We start from the raw sequence: 17,658 nt of genomic DNA, 5'->3' as shown, positions 1-17,658 counted from the left end.
CAGGCTCAGCCAGCGAGCAGATCCTCCCATGTGATGGGGCCGCTGCCTGGTCCCCGGGGCTGTACAAGGAGCCCAGGTGTCAGAGACCTTTGTCAGCTCCTGCCTGGGAGGACCCTGGGCCAGGCTGCTGCCGAAAGGGCAGCTCCTGTCCACCCCCCGTTGTGACCCCCCTTCTGCACAGCTGGTGCCCTGTTGGGTTGGTTGCAGGAGCCTCAGCCCCTGGGCACTGCAGCCCACAGCTGCCCCCACAAGCAAAGAGCCCTCGGCCCTGGTCCAGGTCTGATTGGCCGATGACTGCCACGTCCCTAAAGCTCCCCCAGTGTCCGCAGGGTGCTGGGTTTCTGCTGTCTCCCTCCAGAGGGACCTGCAGCACTGCTGGGCAGAGCTTGCTGCATGCCCAGCGTGGGGCTCGCTCTGCAGAGCCCTGGGAACTCGGGACCCGGCGCGAGCGGCCGTTACGGGACGGGAGGCGATGAGCAGCATCGGTACCCACGTGAGAACGCCATACTGCTGGCGACTGGGCATGGAACTGGGCGCCCCCAGAGCGAAGCCGTGCTTGGCCAGCGTCCCCAGCTTGAGCTGGAGGCTTCGTGCCCCGGGCTAGGGCTGTAGCAGTTGGCTGCTTTGTGGATCGAGCGCAGCGCAGCACATGCTGGCCGGCGGGTTCCCTCAGCCCCAGGGCTTCCAGACCTTCCCGTGGGAACAGGGCTTGGCTGGCTTCCCAGAGCTCCTGCCCTTTGGGGACCCCACGGGGCTGGGAAACTGCCTTTGGCCCACACTGGGACTCCACCTCCGGCTCTGTCACGTTGTGGGGGTTCAGAGCAGGGAAGGGTTGGGCCACCGCCTGCCCTGTTGCCCTGGGTGCCTAAGATGCCCTGCGACTGAGGCTCACAGCCTGGACCCCAGCAGACAAGGGCCCTGGTTCTGCATGGGCCTCTATGCGACGGGCAGCCTGTGGCCAGGGCCCAGCCTGCTCCCCCTTGCTTGGGACCATGAGCTGGGAGGGACAAATCAGCCACGCGTTGCCGCTGGTGCTCTCCTTGTTACTCAGCTGCGGGGGCATTTCTGGGGTTCCCTCAGGCACCGGGGACCCCTTGGCTGCTCTCCTCGTTTGGCGTTGGCCAGATCCAGCCCTGTCAGGGAGCGACGGGGCTCCCCCTCCCCCCAGGACACAGCATTACCACCAGGGCACCCTTCCTGCTTCGGGTTTGCCCCGTGGCTCCCATCCCTCGCTCTGGGTGTGGGAAGCCCTTCCCAGGACGGAGCAGACACATGGGGCTGGCTCCTGGTGCTTCTACAGGCACCCAGGAAATGAAGGGCCTGGATTCCTGTGACGGCCACTGGCGAGGAGGAAGGGGAGCCGGGCTGGCTGGCTCGGCCAGAGCCAGTGCTGAACCAGGGGCGAGCACATGGGAACCCCCTTCAGGGATTGGAGCCACGGTGGAGGCTGAGCTGCCAGCTCCTGGCCAAACGGCATCCAGGAGGAGCCCATGATGGTGACCGAGGGGTGCCCAGGGCAGGGCTGACAGGGAGAAATTTCCAGCAAACTCTTGAAAACACGCAAGGAACATTTCCGGTAAATTTCACTAAACTTAAAAATGCCCCCATGGCCTCCAGGCCAGCAACTGGGCAGGGCCGACCAGGCTGGGGCATTGGAGGGAGGGACCTGGGCCCGGACCCGGACCCAGCCCCATGAAGCACCTGCTTTTGTAACATCAGAGCCTGCCACTGCTGTGGGAGAGGAAATTGTCCCCCTCAGCACTGCCCCGGGAGATGGAGATCTGCTGCGATCCCTTGCAGAATGTCCCTGGCGAGCGGCTCGGGGCAGGAGGCCGGGATGCTGGCTGGACCCGTCAGCAGGGCCGGGTTCCAGGTGGAGGGACTGTGACAGTCTCCTGGGGCTGCCGGGCCCTGGTCTTGCCTTCCCCAATGCCAGTCGAAAGTGCACGACCTGTCACTTTGGGGTAAGTGCAGAGTAAGCACACCTGGCACATGATTTATCGGTTCCCTCCCAGCGTGGGACCAGCCTCCAGCGATCAATAAATATGGAGCAAAGACGGGCTCATCCGTATCCGGTGCCTCGTCATGAACAAAGCCAGGGCAGCCCCACTGTGTCCCTGGGCCGAGCGGCGCCTGGTTCACGTGAGATGGTTCCCAGCTCAGGGACGCTGGTGCAAAGGGGAATCGAAAGGGGGCTATAGGGGGCTGCTGGGAACAGGCTCCCAGACAAGCTGCTTTCAAAGCGGAGTGGAACGTGTCTGCTCGTCCCAGGGCCCGGGTCATCAGCAGAACCCGCCGGGCGGCATGGGGTCACTGCAGAGAGGCTGCGGTTTATGGCACCGCGGAGAAATGCATCGGCTGTGCTCGCCAGCAGCAAATGGAGCGTTAGTCTATTAAACGGTCAATTATCCTTCCAACACGTCTTCAGTGAAGAGGGCTAATGCATGGCTGCGGGCAGCGTGTGGGTGGGCGGGCACAAGCAGCCGGGGCCCGTTGGAGCGAGAGCCCACGCTCCAGCAACAACAGCCTTTCCATGGGTGCGTTGCACCAAAACTGCCTCCTGACGTGGTTTATTTCACCCACCTTGTGCCGGGTGATACAGCTCCCGGGAAGCCTGCATGCTGGGGTGGACTCTGCCCATCCAGCTGGGGATGCTTGGAGCCAAACTTTCACGGGCGGGCTAGAGCCACCACTGCAAACCAGAGAACAGAGAGCATGGGCACTCACCCAGGGCACAGCCTTCATCCTGCCCCGTGACAGACCCTGCCAAGGAGCCGAGCCTGGCCAGCTAGTCTCCTGACGTGTTCTGGAGCTTGGCGACGCGCGCACCCCTGGTCCCTGCTGAGAAACATCGTGTCTGTCGGAGGGAAGGCGAGCGGAGGGGGCAGGACTCCCTGGGATCCTCTGGATGAACCACGCTACACAGGCTAGGCTGCAGCCCCGAGCCGGCAGCTGAGCACAGTGCCCAGCCGTGCTGCCAGGCGCCGGTGGTAGGCGTATTTCTGAGACTCGTGTGCTCCGAGGCCACAGCAACGAGCACTGTGGCAGCCCTGGACATAAACGACCCATGGCCCCGGGGCTTGGAGCGCGGAGCAGGGCAAAGCCCAGCCCGTGGGGCAGGACCAGTGCTACCTGCACCTTGCTGCTGGACCAGCAGTGCCTGGCCTGCCCGGCGTCGGAGCCTGCCAGGGATGCACTGAAGAGGGGCTCTGGGCCTGGGCCTGGCCCGTGCCTTGCTTTTGCCATGGTTAGATGGGCCAGTTGGGGGGGGACTTTGAACCTGGGGCGCCCGGGAAATGCAGCTGCCTTCTGTGCCGGCCCCTCCCTTGGTGCCGAGGGAGCTGGTGGGGAGCGGCGCTCGGCTCTCCGTGCTGCGGCTACCGAGCGTGACTCGCAGCCAGGGGGTTTGCTTTGAAGATTTGCCGGCTCTGAGGCGAGCGTGGTTGGCACACGCCTCTGGGTAGCTGCAGGCTACAGCTGGTTAGTGCTGGCAGCTGGCGCCTGAAACACCCCCCCAGCAGCACGGGTTCAGCCAGCTTCTGCCATCATGGAGCCTCGTCTGGCCTGCGAGGGGAGCTCGCCCTGGGGCCCGTTCCTTTCTCCACAGAGACCCCCAAGCAGGCCCCTTAACGCCTGCGGTGGGGCGGGTTCTGGGGGGTGGACGCCTGTCGTGGGACCTGGTGGTGACCCTCGGCCCAGCTCACACGGGGAGGCTGAGCAAGTGGCCCGTCCTGGGGGGACCTTTGACTCCAAACACCATGAGCCAGCCCCTGGGGGGGCTCTCGAACCCCTCCTCCATGCCCTGGCCCAGCCAGCCCCCAGGAGGCGCTCCGTGCACAGGGCTCGGAGTGTGCGTTTCGGGGGTGGACTGGGCCATTTCATTGCAATGTCCTGCATGCCAGTGTCCATGAGCTCTGCGCCCTCCCTTCGCTGGCTGATGTACCCACTGCTGCCGGGTGGGCTGCGGAGACACCCCGAGAGCCACACGCTGCTGCTGAGGTTAACCAGAGGGAGGACATGCCCCAGGAAGTCTGATCCCCCCCTTCCCTCACTCAGCCCCTCCCGCTGGGATGTCACAGGGCTGTCAGTCCCTTGTGTGGGCTGGGCCTCACAGCTCTGACTAGGCCCTGGCCAAGCTCCCCGGGATCGGAAAAGCAGGGAGTGGGATGCAGAGTTGCACAGAGACGTGTGGGCAGGGCAGAGGAGAGGAGCTTGGGGCAGGCGCTCTCAGCCGACCGCAGGATCTGGGCTGGGTGCAGGGATCACTGGCCAAGGGTCCCGGCCTGTGGTCTGTGCTGGCCTTGCACTCGATGCCTGTAGGGACTCCAGGGCCGAGGGTCCTTCGGGCAGTTCCAGGGGCGCGTGCAGCTGGAGGGATGGGTCCCACACTCTCGCCCCCTCACGGTGCCTTTGCGAGTTTTCTGGCCTCTTTCCTCGCAGCTGCTGGTGAGATGTGTCCAGGGGACCCCGGAGCAGGGGCAGGCCAGAGGCTGCACATGGTGCATCCTCCCAGCCCAGGAAGATGAATGTGGTGGGAGGGGGTAGCTCGGTGCTGAGATTGGCCCCTGTGAGACCTGCTATGATCCCAGGGCTGGGAGCGGGGGCCTCCTGGGTTCCAGTCCCAGCACTGCGACCAATTCCCTTTCGGGGCCTGTGACTGCTGCCTGCTTTGAGACCCCAGGGCTAATTCCAGGGTGCTGAGCACCCGAAGCTCCCCTAACAGCAGGAAGCCTTGGACCTCCAAGAGCCAGGCCCTGGGGCCTGAAGCTGAGCACCCAGAATCAGAGCCCACTTGTGAAGATCTAGGTCTAGCTCTTCCTGCCTCAGTTTCTCCATTTGTGACACAGGATCAGTGCCCTGCTTCTCCCCAGCCGGGGCCATGCGGACTGGCTGCCTGGGGTGGGTCCTAGAACCCCCCAGGCTGTCGCTTTCCAATGCACAATGGCCAGGTCTCTCCTAGGAACACGGAGGCCTTGCTCTCCCATGCTCTGCTCTTTGCTGCATTGAGGCTGGATGCTGGAACCATGACACAGCATGAGCATGGCTGGGGGGCAGGCTGAGAGCACTGAGCTGGCTTTGCCATGTGTCACGGAGTCCCTGGGCGATGCTCTGAAACTGCTCCCCATGCAGCCAGTCAGGACTCTGGGGAAGTCTCTTCTCTGTGAGCAGCCTGTCTGCAGGACACACAGCTCACCCAGCTTCCACCTTCCTAGGTCTGACCTCTGAGCATTCAGCATCCTCTGCCCCTCCGTGCGCTTCCCACAGCGAGTCCGCCCAGGCAGGGTCCTGGGGGGGGGGCAGAGGGTCCTGCCCCCCAACTTCGCAGTCAGACGTGACTCTCAGCCAGCCAGTAAAACAGAAGGTTTATTAGACGACAGGAACATGGTCTAACACAGAGATTGTAGGTGCAGAGAACAGGACCCCTCAGCTGCGTCCATTTTGGGGAGCAGTGAGCCAGACAACCACGTCTGCCCTTCACTCCATGTCCCAGCCAGCCCCCAACTGAAACTCCCTCCAGCCCCTCCTCCCCTGGGCTTTGTCCCTTTCCCGGGCCAGGAGGTCATCGGATTCCTTTGTTCTCCAACCCTTTAGCTCTCACCTCGCAGGGGGGAAGGGCCAGGCCATCAGTTGCCAGGAAACAGGGTGTCGGCCATTCTCTGTGTCCAGACCCCTGCACACACCTGCCCTCTAGGGCTCTGCAATGATCATACACCCTTACCCCACCACCTAGATACTGCCATGGGGAAACTGAGGCACCCCCACACTATTCAGAGAAAACATTAAGAACAGTCCCACTTCGTCACACCATGTAGCCGTGGCCCAGTCTCTGCTCTCTGTGCCTCAGTTCCCCCCGTGCAGTGGGGAGAGAGACGCTTACGTCCCCTGGGGAGATGCTCCAGGAAGAGCGAGGCAGGAGAACACCGAGTCCGCCAGCTGCCCCGTGCAGCAGGGAGAGGCTCCCGTCTGGTTCACCAGGTGAGTTGAGAGAACGGCTGCAGGAGAGTCACTGATCCCTGAGAGGCTCCCGGCCTGCCCTCTCCGTGGAGGAAGGGCTTGGGCTTGGGTCAGGAGGCCTCTGGGAAGAGCTGCCCCTCGTCACATTCCCCCACCGGCAGCTGCCTCCGCCGCTACCTGGGCAAGATTTGCTGCAGCGCCAACACCCCGAGCTGCCTGCGTGACTCCATATTGGCCCATCCAGGGCTCAAGGACCCTTCTCATGAGCAGCTCCTCGTGCAGGAGGTGCACTCGCTTCTTTCGCTGGGGCCAGTAGAACAGGTTCCTCAGGAGCAGAAGGGCAAGGGTTTCTATTCCCAGTATTTCCTAATGGCGAAAGCCAAGGGCAGGCTCAGGCCCATCCTAGGTCTGGGAGAACTCAACAAGTTCATGAAGAAGCTCAAGTTCCGCATGGTCTCTCTGGCCTCCATCATCCCTTCACTGGATCCAGGGGACGGGGACGGCGCCCTCGACTTGAAGGACGCCTGCTTTCACATCGCAATAACTCTGTGCCACAGAAAATACCTCAGGTTTGTGGTGAGCAACACCCACTGCCAGTTCGCAAGTCCCCCCATTCAGCCTGTCAGGGGCACCTCGTGTCTTTACCAAGTGCCTGGCGGTCGTGGCCGCGTGCCTGTGTGGGCAGGAGGTACAGGAGTTCCCGCAGCTCGACGGCTGGCTGATCCAGGGCCGCTCCAGGGTGCGGGTGGAGGCCCAGTCCGGCTTCATGCGAGCAAAGTGCAGCAAACTGGGCCTTCTCCTGAACAGGGGGAATCAACGCTGTCCCTGGTTCGCAGGATCGAGTTTACAGGGGCAAGGCGGGACTCGACCCAGCCCAGGGCGTACATGCCGGAAGCCCAGCTTTGGCCCCTCGGAGACAGGCAAGGTCTCAGGCAGTTCCCCACCCCACAGCACGGCGCTGCCCGAGGCTCCCGGGCCCCATGGCTGCGTGTACCTATGTAGAGCAGCACGCCAGGCTCAGGCTTCGACCTCTGCAGGCGTCAGTGTATCGGCCAGCCCGGGGCAGCCTGGAGAGGACTGTAACCCTGCCTCCTGCGGTGGCTCGACCCGACTCTGGATGTCCGCAGGGTGCTGGCCTTTTGCATCGAGAGCGCGAAGCCGTTCTGAAACTCGGTGCAGCTATCTGTGGCCGTGGTAGACAGAAGGAAAGGCCTCCCCGTCCCCCCCACCTCCTCCACCCAAAGTTACGTTTCACAAATAACATTTGTTGAAAGCTGCGTTTTCTGCTTTGGTACAAAACGTTGGGGCGGCGCGGGGGGAGGAAAATTGCGCGTGCCCCTCTTTTGCAGGGAGAAAGGGCCGCTGAGACACACAAAGACCACCACAATCCAGCCTCAAGCTCCTACCCCAACCTTCACAGCTGGTGCTCCCCCCCGCCCACTATCCCCACCCCACACAACTAGGAAAGGCTCTCCTCGGTCTCCCTGCTACTGCCCCTCCCCCCCTTTCATCTCCCTTCTGTCTATGACCCCCCCCACTGAGCCAACCCCCACCTTCAACCCAGACTCTCCCCTCCCTCTGCCCCCTGCCACACCGACCCCCACCTTAACACCCTGCTTCTCCTACACCGCCCAACGCGGAGTCACCGCCAGCTCCCCCACCGCACCCCGACTTGCCCCACAACTGCCCCTTTCCCCCCACACCGCGCTGCGCCCCTCCCCTCCCCGGAGTGCAGGGGCGCCATACCACCCCCGTTCCTGCCAGACTCCGCCAGCTCGCAGGCAGGCAGACCCTGACTCCTGCTCCCTTTGCTTTACACCAGCAAAGCGGGGCCATTACTGTAGTGCAGGCCTCAGGCCTCACACCGGGCCCCTGCCACAGGGCTTATGTCTCAGGGTCGCTTCCTACTACAGTTCCCAGCTCCCAGACCAGGCCCCTCCTGTGTTCACCCTTCTCAAAATAACCAGCTGTAGCAACACACCCATACTCCCGCGTACTGCTCGTCCACATAGGATAACAGCCTTCCACCCCTCCTGGCTATGGAGTCACTCCTTCAGCCCACCCAGAACACCTGCCCTCCAGAGGGCGAGGCTGAGGCAGCGGCTGGCAATGGCTGCCAGCCCACGGAAGTGGGTTCTTACACGGGTGCCATCACCAGAGCCTCTGGGCGCCTGCGCACGCAGAGCATTTACCCTCCCAGCATCGGTGAGGCCAGGTTCCAGTGGGGAGCCGAGGCCCAGAGATTAAGTGACTCACCCAAGGACACCCGGGATTGTGTCACAGACCTGGGAACTGAACCCCGCTACTGGAGGCCCAGCCCAGCACCTGAACCCTTCTTCCCCAGCCGCTCCTGCCCTGCTGAGCGGCACCCTGGGCTGTTCCTGCAGCCCCCTTGCTTCCCTGAGCCCCTGGCACAGGCAGCGTCTGGACCCATGAGCCAGGTCTCGTTCCGTTGCTGCAGGGACAGGCTGGCCGGGGGCCCATTCATCCTATACAGCAGGAGGGCGCTCCCTGGCTGAGTGACTCCGGCAATGGGTCCTGCTCCTCCTGCTCGGCCCTGCACCCACCCTGGTCCTGCTGCCAGGTTCCCCTGGACAGGGAGCCCCGAATGGCTGGGGAAGCTGGCTTCCCGCTCTCACCAGCTGGGCGGGGGTGCTGCAGGAGCAGGACCCCTCTGTCTGAGCAAGGGCAGGCTGGCCCTAGGCCAGGGGCTCTGGGGCCCAGAGGATATGTACAGCAGAGAGAGAAGGTAGAGTCCATGGGACTCCCACAGTGCCTGGCCCTCCTTGGGATCCTCTTCTGTGCCAGCTGGGACACTTCCTTGAGCGACCGCTCGGCTTTCCTCCTCTCCCAGAGTCATCTCAGCCTGGGGCCCTGCCAGCGAGGGAGCAGCTCCTGGAGGCCTGGGAAGAAGCACTCCTTCCCTAAGGTCAGGGCTTCTGTGTAGCAACAAGAAACATCCCCTTTCATGCGTCTGGGCCTCGGCCCTCTTCCAAGGCTGGGGCCAGAGGAAGGCGATGTCACAGAGACACAGATGGATGAGGAGCCTGTAAAGAGGCATGGGGGGAGGATGCTCTGGTGGGCCAAGCGTGTGTCCCGGCTACCCTCTCCGGAGCTGGCGCAGATGTGTGTCTGGTGGAGGAGCGCTGGCGTGGGGAGATACGTGGGGAGCACTGCTTTAAACCACGCCTGCTCCCGGCACCCTCCGCGCAGCCTCTGTGGAATATCAGCCTTCCTGGAGGGGGAGTATCAGCACACACCCCAGCAGCACGAGCCCCCCAGCACAAGGAGCAGGTGCAAAGGAAAAGCAGGGGGAGTTGGTGTCACGGAGTCCCTGGGCGATGCTCTGGAACTGCTCCCCATGAAGCCAGGCAGGACGCTGGGGAAGTCTCCTTTCTGGGAGCAGCCTGTCTGCAGGACACACAGCTCACCCGGCTTCCACCTTCCTGGGTCTGACCTCGGAGCATTCAGCCTCCTCTGCCCCTCTGTGCGCTTCCCCCCAGCGAGTCCGCTCAGGCGGGGCTCCTGGGGAAGCCAGAGGGTCCTGCCCCCCAACTCCGCAGTCAGACGTGACTCTCAGCCAGCCAGTAAAACAGAGGTTTATTAAATGACAGGAACATGGTCTAAAACAGAGCTTGCAGGTGCAGAGAACAGGACCCCTCAGCTGGGTCCTTTTTGGGGGGCAGGGAGCCAGACAACCACGTCTGCCCTTCACTCCATGTCCCCAGCCAGCCCCAAACTGAAACTCTCTCCAGCCCCTCCTCCTCTGGGCTTTGTTCCTTTCCTGGGCCAGGAGGTCACCTGATTTCTTTGTTCTCCAACCCTTTAGCTCTCACCTGGCAGGGGGGAAGGTCCCAGGCCATCAGTTGCCAGGAAACAGGGTGTCGGCCATTCTCTGTGTCCAGACCCCTGCACACACCTGCCCTCTAGGGCTCTGCAGTGATCATACACCCTTACCCCACCCCCTAGATACTTAAGAACTGCCTAGGGGAAACTGAGGCACCCCCACACTATTCAGAGGAACCATTAAGAACAGTCCCACTTCATCACAGTTGGGAGGGAAGAGACGCAGGAAGAAAGAGGAGCCCCTTGCAGGGCTTGATCCTGCTCCCCTGGAAGTTAATGGGGCGACTCCCATTGATGCCAATGGGACTAGGATCAGGCCCATCATGGGGCAGGGACCTTGTGTCTGTCTGTAATATGCCAAGTTCTCGGTGGGGTCTGGGTGGAAGGAGACTTGGGGCAGGGAGGGGGAAATTGGCATGGTGCCTCTGACACACCCTAGGTGCTGCCCAGACTGCTGTGAAGAGCCAGTCCCTAGGGTTCAGCAGTACACCGCAGCCAGGAAAGTCTGGCTGCAGAAAGTCGCGTGAGGCAGAGCCCTGACCTACGTAAGAAACCAGAGGGGGAAGGAAGCCCCCAGCCAGGGGAGCGAGGAAAGGGCTAGTCCAGGAGGAATGGTGCATGGGGGGGTTTATATACTAAGTCACTCCCTCTACACTGTCAGAGCCCTCCTCTGAATCCTTGTCTGGCCCCAGATGCTTGCGTGGAGCCTAGCGGGCCCAGCCTTGTCTCTTTCAGCGGCATCTGCTCTCTGGGGCGATACGCTCAGAACGGAGCGGATCATTCATGGCAGCTGACCTCGGTGCTGCAAACGCCCTGATTTTATCATGAATCTCACAGTGTTTGGTGTTTTTCTTACAGCCCCAGCTCTGGGAGTCCTGGGGTTCTGTGAGATTCTCAGCTTTCACTACAACACTGTGCATTTCCAGCCCTTCTGGTTGAGGAGAAAAGCTTGGAAATGACACCCCAGTGGCTCTAAGAGCAGCAGATGAGTAGAAAGAACCCCATTTCTTACTGTGTATGATCTCATGAGTTTGAAGCCAGTCTCTTGGGAAGGTAGGCGGCCATCCAAAAAGCCCATAGAATGTTGGGAACCATTAGGAAAGGGACAGATAATCAGACAGAGACTATCATATTGCCTCTATATATCCATGGGACGCCCACACCTTGAATACTGCGTGCGGATGTGGTCGCCCCATCTCAAAAAGCATTATTGGACTTGGAAAAGGTTCAGAAAAGGGCAACAAAAAATTATTAGGGGTTTGAAATGGCTGCCATATGAGGAGAGATTTAAAAGACACGGACTTTTCAGCTTGGAAAAGAGACGACTAAAGGGGGATATGATTGAGGTCTATAAAATCATGACTGGTGTGGAGAAAGTAAATAAGTGTTATTTACTCATAACGCAAGAACTAGGGGTCACCAAATGAAATTAACAGGCAGCAGGTTTAAAACAAACACAAGGAAGTATTCACACAAGGCACAGTCAACCTGTGGAACTCCTTGCCGGAGGATGTTCTGAAGGCAAGACTATAACAGGGTTAAAAAAAAAACTAGATCAGTTCATGGAGGATAGCTCCATCAATGGCTGTTAGCCAGGCTGGGCAGGGATGGTGTCCCAAGCCTCTGTTTGTCAGAAGCTGGGAATGGGCGACAGGGGATGGATCCCTTGAGGATTCCCTGTTCTGTTCATTCCCTATGGGGCACCTGGCACTGGCCACTGTCAGAAGACAGGATCCTGGGCTCAGTGGACCTTTGGCCTCTCCCAGTAGGGCCGTTCTTATGACTCAAGATTACCGGCACTGGCCACACTGGCATCGGCTGGATTTTGCCTCCTTTCTCGTGATAAACAGAGAGTTTTTTGTTTGTTGAAATCATTCCCCAGGTAACTGCATCAGGAAATACTGCCTGGATGGTGCCGCTGCATCGATTCGAAACTCAGGCCCCGGACGCCAGTCCTGTGACACTGGTTCTGTTCCCTGATTGGATGTGACAGGCTTTTGGTTCCGTTCATTGAGGCCAGCGGCAAAGCCCTGAGTCTCCCCAAAGTTGGGGTGTTCAGATCTGGGGTTCCAGAGTGGGCCTAACATAATCCCCTCTTGGAGCTGCATCCCCCCGGCCTAATTTCTACATCCAGACACTAGCCGGAGACCCGGGTTTGTTCCTGCTCCAGCCACAGCCTTCCTGTGTAGCCTCGGGCGTGCCCAGACCTAGTGGAGTGGGTGGAAAGGGACAGATAATTAGTGACTATCCTAATGCCAGTGTAGGGAGCCCTGGTACGCCTACCCCTGAACCCGGCCCACAGCTCAGCTTGCCCCATCTCCAAAGGGTCGATTAGGACTGGGCAAGACGCAGAGAAGGGCAACAAAGATGATGAGGGGGATGGACCCGCTTCCGTGCAAGGAGAGATTAAAAAGACTGGTACAGTTCAGCTGGGAAAAGAGATGACTAAGGAGGGGAGGGGGACATGTGGGGGGTCTATAAAACCACCTTAGCCTGGACCCGTCCACACAAAAGATCCACTTCCTGGACACCACGGTGCTAACAAAGGTTGGTCACATAAACACCACCCTATACAGGAGACCTACTGACCGCTATTCCTACCTACACGCTTCCAGCTTTCATCCACACCACACGATCCATTGACTACAGCTCTTCGATACAACCACATTTGCTCCAACCCCTCAGACAGAGACAAACACCTACAAGATCTCTGTCAAGCATTCTTACAACTACAGTACCCACCTGCAGAAGTGAAGAAACAGATTGACAGAGCCAGAAGAGTTCCCAGAAGTCACCTACTACAGGACAGGCCCAACAAAGAAAATAACAGAACGCCACTAGCCGTCACCTTCAGCCCCCAACTAAAACCTCTCCAATGCATCGTCAAGGATCTACAACCTATCCTGAAGGATGACCCATCACTCTCACAGATCTTGGGAGACAGGCCAGTCCTCGTCTACAGACAGCCCCGCAACCTGAAACAAATACTCACCAGCAACCACACACCACACAACAGAACCACTAACCCAGGAACCTATCCTTGCAACAAAGCCCATTGCCAGCTGTGCCCACATATCTATTCAGGGGACCCCATCACAGGGCCTAATCACATCAGCCACACTATCAGAGGCTCGTATACCTGCACATCCACCAATGTGATATATAGAATCATAGAATCACAGAATATCAGGGTTGGAAGGGACCCCAGAAGGTCATCTAGTCCAACCCCCTGCTCGAAGCAGGACCAATTCCCAGTTAAATCATCCCAGCCAGGGCTTTGTCAAGCCTGACCTTAAAAACCTCTAAGGAAGGAGATTCTACCACCTCCCTAGGTAACGCATTCCAGTGTTTCACCACCCTCTTAGTGAAAAAGTTTTTCCTAATATCCAATCTAAACCTCCCCCACTGCAACTTGAGACCATTACTCCTCGTTCTGTCATCTGCTACCATTGAGAACAGTCTAGAGCCATCCTCTTTGGAACCCCCTTTCAGGTAGTTGAAAGCAGCTATCAAATCCCCCCTCATTCTTCTCTTCTGCAGGCTAAACAATCCCAGCTCCCTCAGCCTCTCCTCATAACTCATGTGTTCCAGACCCCTCATCATTTTTGTTGCCCTTCGCTGGACTCTCTCCAATTTATCCACATCCTTCTTGAAGTGTGGGGCCCAAAACTGTACACAGTACTCCAGATGAGGCCTCACCAATGTCGAATAGAGGGGAACGATCACGTCCCTCGATCTGCTCGCTATGCCCCTACTTATACATCCCAAAATGCCATTGGCCTTCTTGGCAACAAGGGCACACTGCTGACTCATATCCAGCTTCTCGTCCACTGTCACCCCTAGGTCCTTTTCCGCAGAACTGCTGCCTAGCCATTCGGTCCCTAGTCTGTAGCTGTGCATTGGGTTCTTCCGTCCTAAGTGCAGGACCCTGCACTTATCCTTATTGAACCTCATCAGATTCCTTTTGGCCCAATCTTCCAATTGGTCTAGGTCCCTCTGTATCCTATCCCTCCCCTCCAGCGTATCTACCACTCCTCCCAGTTTAGTATCATCCGCAAATTTGCTGAGAGTGCAATCCACACCATCCTCCAGATCATTTATGAAGATATTGAATAAAACCGGCCCCAGGACCGACCCTTGGGGCACTCCACTTGATACCGGCTGCCAACTAGACATGGAGCCATTGATCACTACCCGTTGAGCCCGACAATTTAGCCAGCTTTCTACCCACCTTATAGTGCATTCATCCAGCCCATACTTCCTTAACTTGCTGACAAGAATACTATGGGAGACCGTGTCAAAAGCTTTGCTAAAGTCAAGAAACAATACATCCACTGCTTTCCCTTCATCCACAGAACCAGTAATCTCATCATAAAAGGCGATTAGATTAGTCAGGCATGACCTTCCCTTGGTGAATCCATGCTGGCTGTTCCTGATCACTTTCCTCTCATGCAAGTGCTTCAGGATTGATTCTTTGAGGACCTGCTCCATGAATCATGATATGCCATCATGTGCCAGCAACGCCCCTCTGCCATGTACATTGGTCAAACTGGACAGTCTCTACGTCAAAGAATAAATGGACACAAATCAGATGTCAAGAATTATAACATTCAAAAACCAATCTCTCTGGTCACTCGATCTCTGACCTAAAAGTTGCAATTCTTCAACAAAAAACCTTCAGAAACACACTCCAATGAGAGACTGCTGAATTGGAATTCATTTGCAAACTGGATACAATTAACTTAGGCTTGAATAGAGACTGGGAGTGGATGGGTCATTACACAAAGTAAAACTATTTCCCCAGGTTTATCCCCCCTCCCCGTTCCTCCCACGTTCTTGTCAACTGCTGGAAATGGCCCACCTTGATTATCACTACAAAAGGTCCCCCCCGCCCCCCTGCTGGTAACAGCTCCCCTTACCTGATCACTCTGGTTACAGCGTGTCTGGTAACACCCATTGTTTCACGTTCTCTGTGTATATAAATCTCCCCACTGTATTTTCCACTGTGCTCAGATAAATGGGTTAGTCTCCAGGGTGCCACAAGGCCTCCTGTTCTTTTTGCGGGTGCGGACTAACAGGGCTGCTGCTCTGAGACCTGAACAGGGGAGTGTTATTTGCCCCTTCCCTTAACACGAGAACCGGGGTCACCCAAGGGCATTGCCAGGCCGCGGGTTGAAACCAAACCAAAGGCAGTGTTCCTCCAGGCAAGGGGCCTGGCCGGCGGCTCAGGGCAGCGCTTCTGCTGTTCCCAGGCCATGACCCTCTGGCCCCCGCAGGGCCAGGCTCCGCCCGGGGCCATTACACGGCCCAGACCCTGGACCCCCCGCGGGGGGCGGCGGCCAGCCTGCCCCCCCCAGCCCCCAGCCGCGTGCGACCCCCGCGGGCCCCGAGCCCCTCGGAGGCGCGGGGGGCAGCTCCCCGCCGCGGGCCCCGAGCCCCTCGGAGGCGCGGGGGGCAGCTCCCCGCCGCGGGCCCCGAGCCCCTCGGAGGCGCGGGGGGCAGCTCCCCGCCGCGGGCCCCGAGCCCCTCGGAGGCGCGGGGGGCAGCTCCCCGCCGCGGGCCCCGAGCCCCTCGGAGGCGCGGGGGGCAGCTCCCCGCCGCGGGCCCGCCTTTGTGTGCGGGCCGGGGCGGGGGCCGCTCGGCGGGGCGCGGCGAGGGGCTGGCGCGGGGGCGGAGCCGGCCGGGCCGGGGGGCGCGGAGCTCGCGCGTTCCCCGCGCCCCGCGCCCGCCGCTCAGACGCCGCTGGCTGGGGAGGGCGCTGGGCGGCGGCGGCGCGGCTCCGAGCCCGGCATGGCTCCGCAGGGCAGGTGGCGGCGAGCCGGCGGCTGGCTGCTGGCCTGGGCGGCCGTGTGCGGGGTGCGGGCCGCCGGCTGCCCCGCGCCCTGCACCTGCAGCGGGACCAGCGTGGACTGCCACGGCACCGGGCTCGGGGGCGTCCCCAGAAACATCCCGCGCAACACGGAGCGACTGTGAGTGCGGACCCCCCCGCGCTGCTGCTGCTGCTTGCCCCCGGGGCAGCCCCGGTGCCCCCTCCCGCTCCCTGCGCCCGGGGCAGCCCCGGGGCCCCCTCCCGCTCCCTGCGCAGCCCCGCGGCCCCCTCCCGCTCCCTGCCCCCGCGGCCCCCTCCCGCTCCCTGCCCCCGCTCCTGGGGCAGCCCCGGTGCCCCCTCCCGCTCCCTGCCCCCGCCCCCGGGGCAGCCCCGGTGCCCCCTCCCGCTCCCTGCCCCCGGGGCAGCCCCTGTGTCTGGGGCGCCTGCTTTTGTAGCGCCCCCCTTCCAGCCTGGCGTCACGGCCACTCACCCCCCATGGGTGGGGTCGGGTCGGGCCGGGGCTGGGACCCCCCCATGGGTGGGGTCGGGCTGGGGCCGGCGGGCCGGGGAAGGCGCCCTGCAGCGGGTTTGCAGGGACCCATGCGGGGTGAGAGTCCGGGCGCGGGGCGCACAAAAGGGGGCGGGGGGAGCCAGACCGGGATTTTTGTCCTGAAGCTCCCGAGCCAGCCTCCAATTGTCTTTGTTACGGAGCTGGGGGGGGGGGGGGCTGCGTCTGTGTCTCCGCGCGTGGGGCTGTGGGATGGCATCGGAGCGGGACCCCGCCGCGCACACGCGTGGATCTCCGCGCTCTCCAGCCGCGCACACACGTGCGCCAGCCCCCGTCCCCCCGCTGTGTCATGCGGAGCCCGCCGCGGACCTCTGGCTTTCGGGGCTCCCCCGGTGTCCGTCCCACGCCATTGGCTCCGCGGGGGCTGGCTGGGTAACGGGGGCTCCGAGTAAACCTCCCTCCTATTAAACCCCCGCCGCCCAGCGTGGGGCGCAGTGTCCGCTCCGGGGGCGCACGGCCGAGCCAGCCCGTGCCGCTCCGCTCGCTTCGCCGGGGACCCCCAGCCCAGGGGCGGGCGGCAGCGGGCTGGAGGGGCCCCGCGTGGGACATGGGACCCCCGGGGACAGGGCAGCCGGGCGCAGCAGCGGATGGGAACAACGAGGCAGCCCCAGGGCAGCGCCGTGCTCCGGGGGTCTCAGGGAGGGTTGAGCTGCGTCGGAGCGGGGCTGCCGGGGGCCCGGCTCAGCCCAGTTTGCAGCCCCCCAGTCTAGACGAGCCGGGGGGCTGCCCGGCCTGTAACTGCAAATCCCGGGGCGAGGGCCCGGCCCCCTCCCGCCTGCAGTGCGCTCCCCGCCGGGAGCATCCCCGAGAGCCGGGCCGGGAGCGGAGCCGGGCTCCGCGGGGCAGGACATGGGGCTCCGGTCCGGAGGGGGGCGAGCTCCAGCGAGCCAGTGTCGCCCTTTGTCCTCGGGGAATTTCCCCGGCACCTCCGGTGGACGCCCCCCGGCGGTCCGCCCTGCCCGGGCCAGCCCCCGACCCCCCGGGGGAAGCCCATGAGGGCCGCCCCCACTTCTCCAGCGCAGTCCTGGGTTCTCCGGAGGGGTGTTCCCTGCGCGAGCACCGGCAGAGAAGGGCCAGGGCTGGATCTGCTGGGGGTTGTGAGCTGGGCTCTGCCGGCCCCTCCGTCTGCACCCCAGTCACCTGCTGTCCCTGCCCCCCCCAGCTCTGGGGTACCCCCCATCCTGACCTGCCTCCAGTGCGAATTCCGCCCCTGCAGCTCTGCTGGTCTGCTTGAGGGTCCAGCCCTGGGCCCCTGCCCAGGATCTGAACCGGGGCGGGGGCTGGAGCAGGAAGTCTCTGCTTGGCCAGTTATTACCATCCTAGACCTGGTGTGCCCCAGTGTCTGGCTGGCAGCCTGCTCAGCTGCTCCCACTTAGCCAGGTGGCCGGGCAACCCCACCGGGGACCTAAGTCTGTTCCAGGCGGAGAGGAGGCCTCATCTGCATTGAATGCACTAGGGTAAGTCCTGCCCTGGGGTGAGC

The 17,658-nt window shown here is 61.5% G+C and overlaps 1 protein-coding gene across 1 annotated transcript in view; it reads left to right on the top strand.

Annotated features, from left to right (window-relative positions):
* The first annotated feature begins 15,591 nt into the window (after nucleotides 1–15,591).
* The window catches only part of SLIT1 (slit guidance ligand 1), a 138,905-nt gene continuing 136,838 nt past the window's right edge, over nucleotides 15,592–17,658 (top strand). The window contains 1 exon segment of the mRNA XM_073354611.2: nucleotides 15,592–15,770. Within this exon segment, the coding sequence (XP_073210712.2) occupies nucleotides 15,592–15,770 (179 nt within the window).

Source organism: Lepidochelys kempii, chromosome 7 (assembly GCF_965140285.1).
Source record: "Lepidochelys kempii isolate rLepKem1 chromosome 7, rLepKem1.hap1, whole genome shotgun sequence".
Lineage (NCBI taxonomy): Eukaryota > Metazoa > Chordata > Testudines > Cheloniidae > Lepidochelys > Lepidochelys kempii.
Note: the sequence above shows the minus strand (reverse complement) of the source record. Positions and strands in the feature narration are given on the sequence as shown.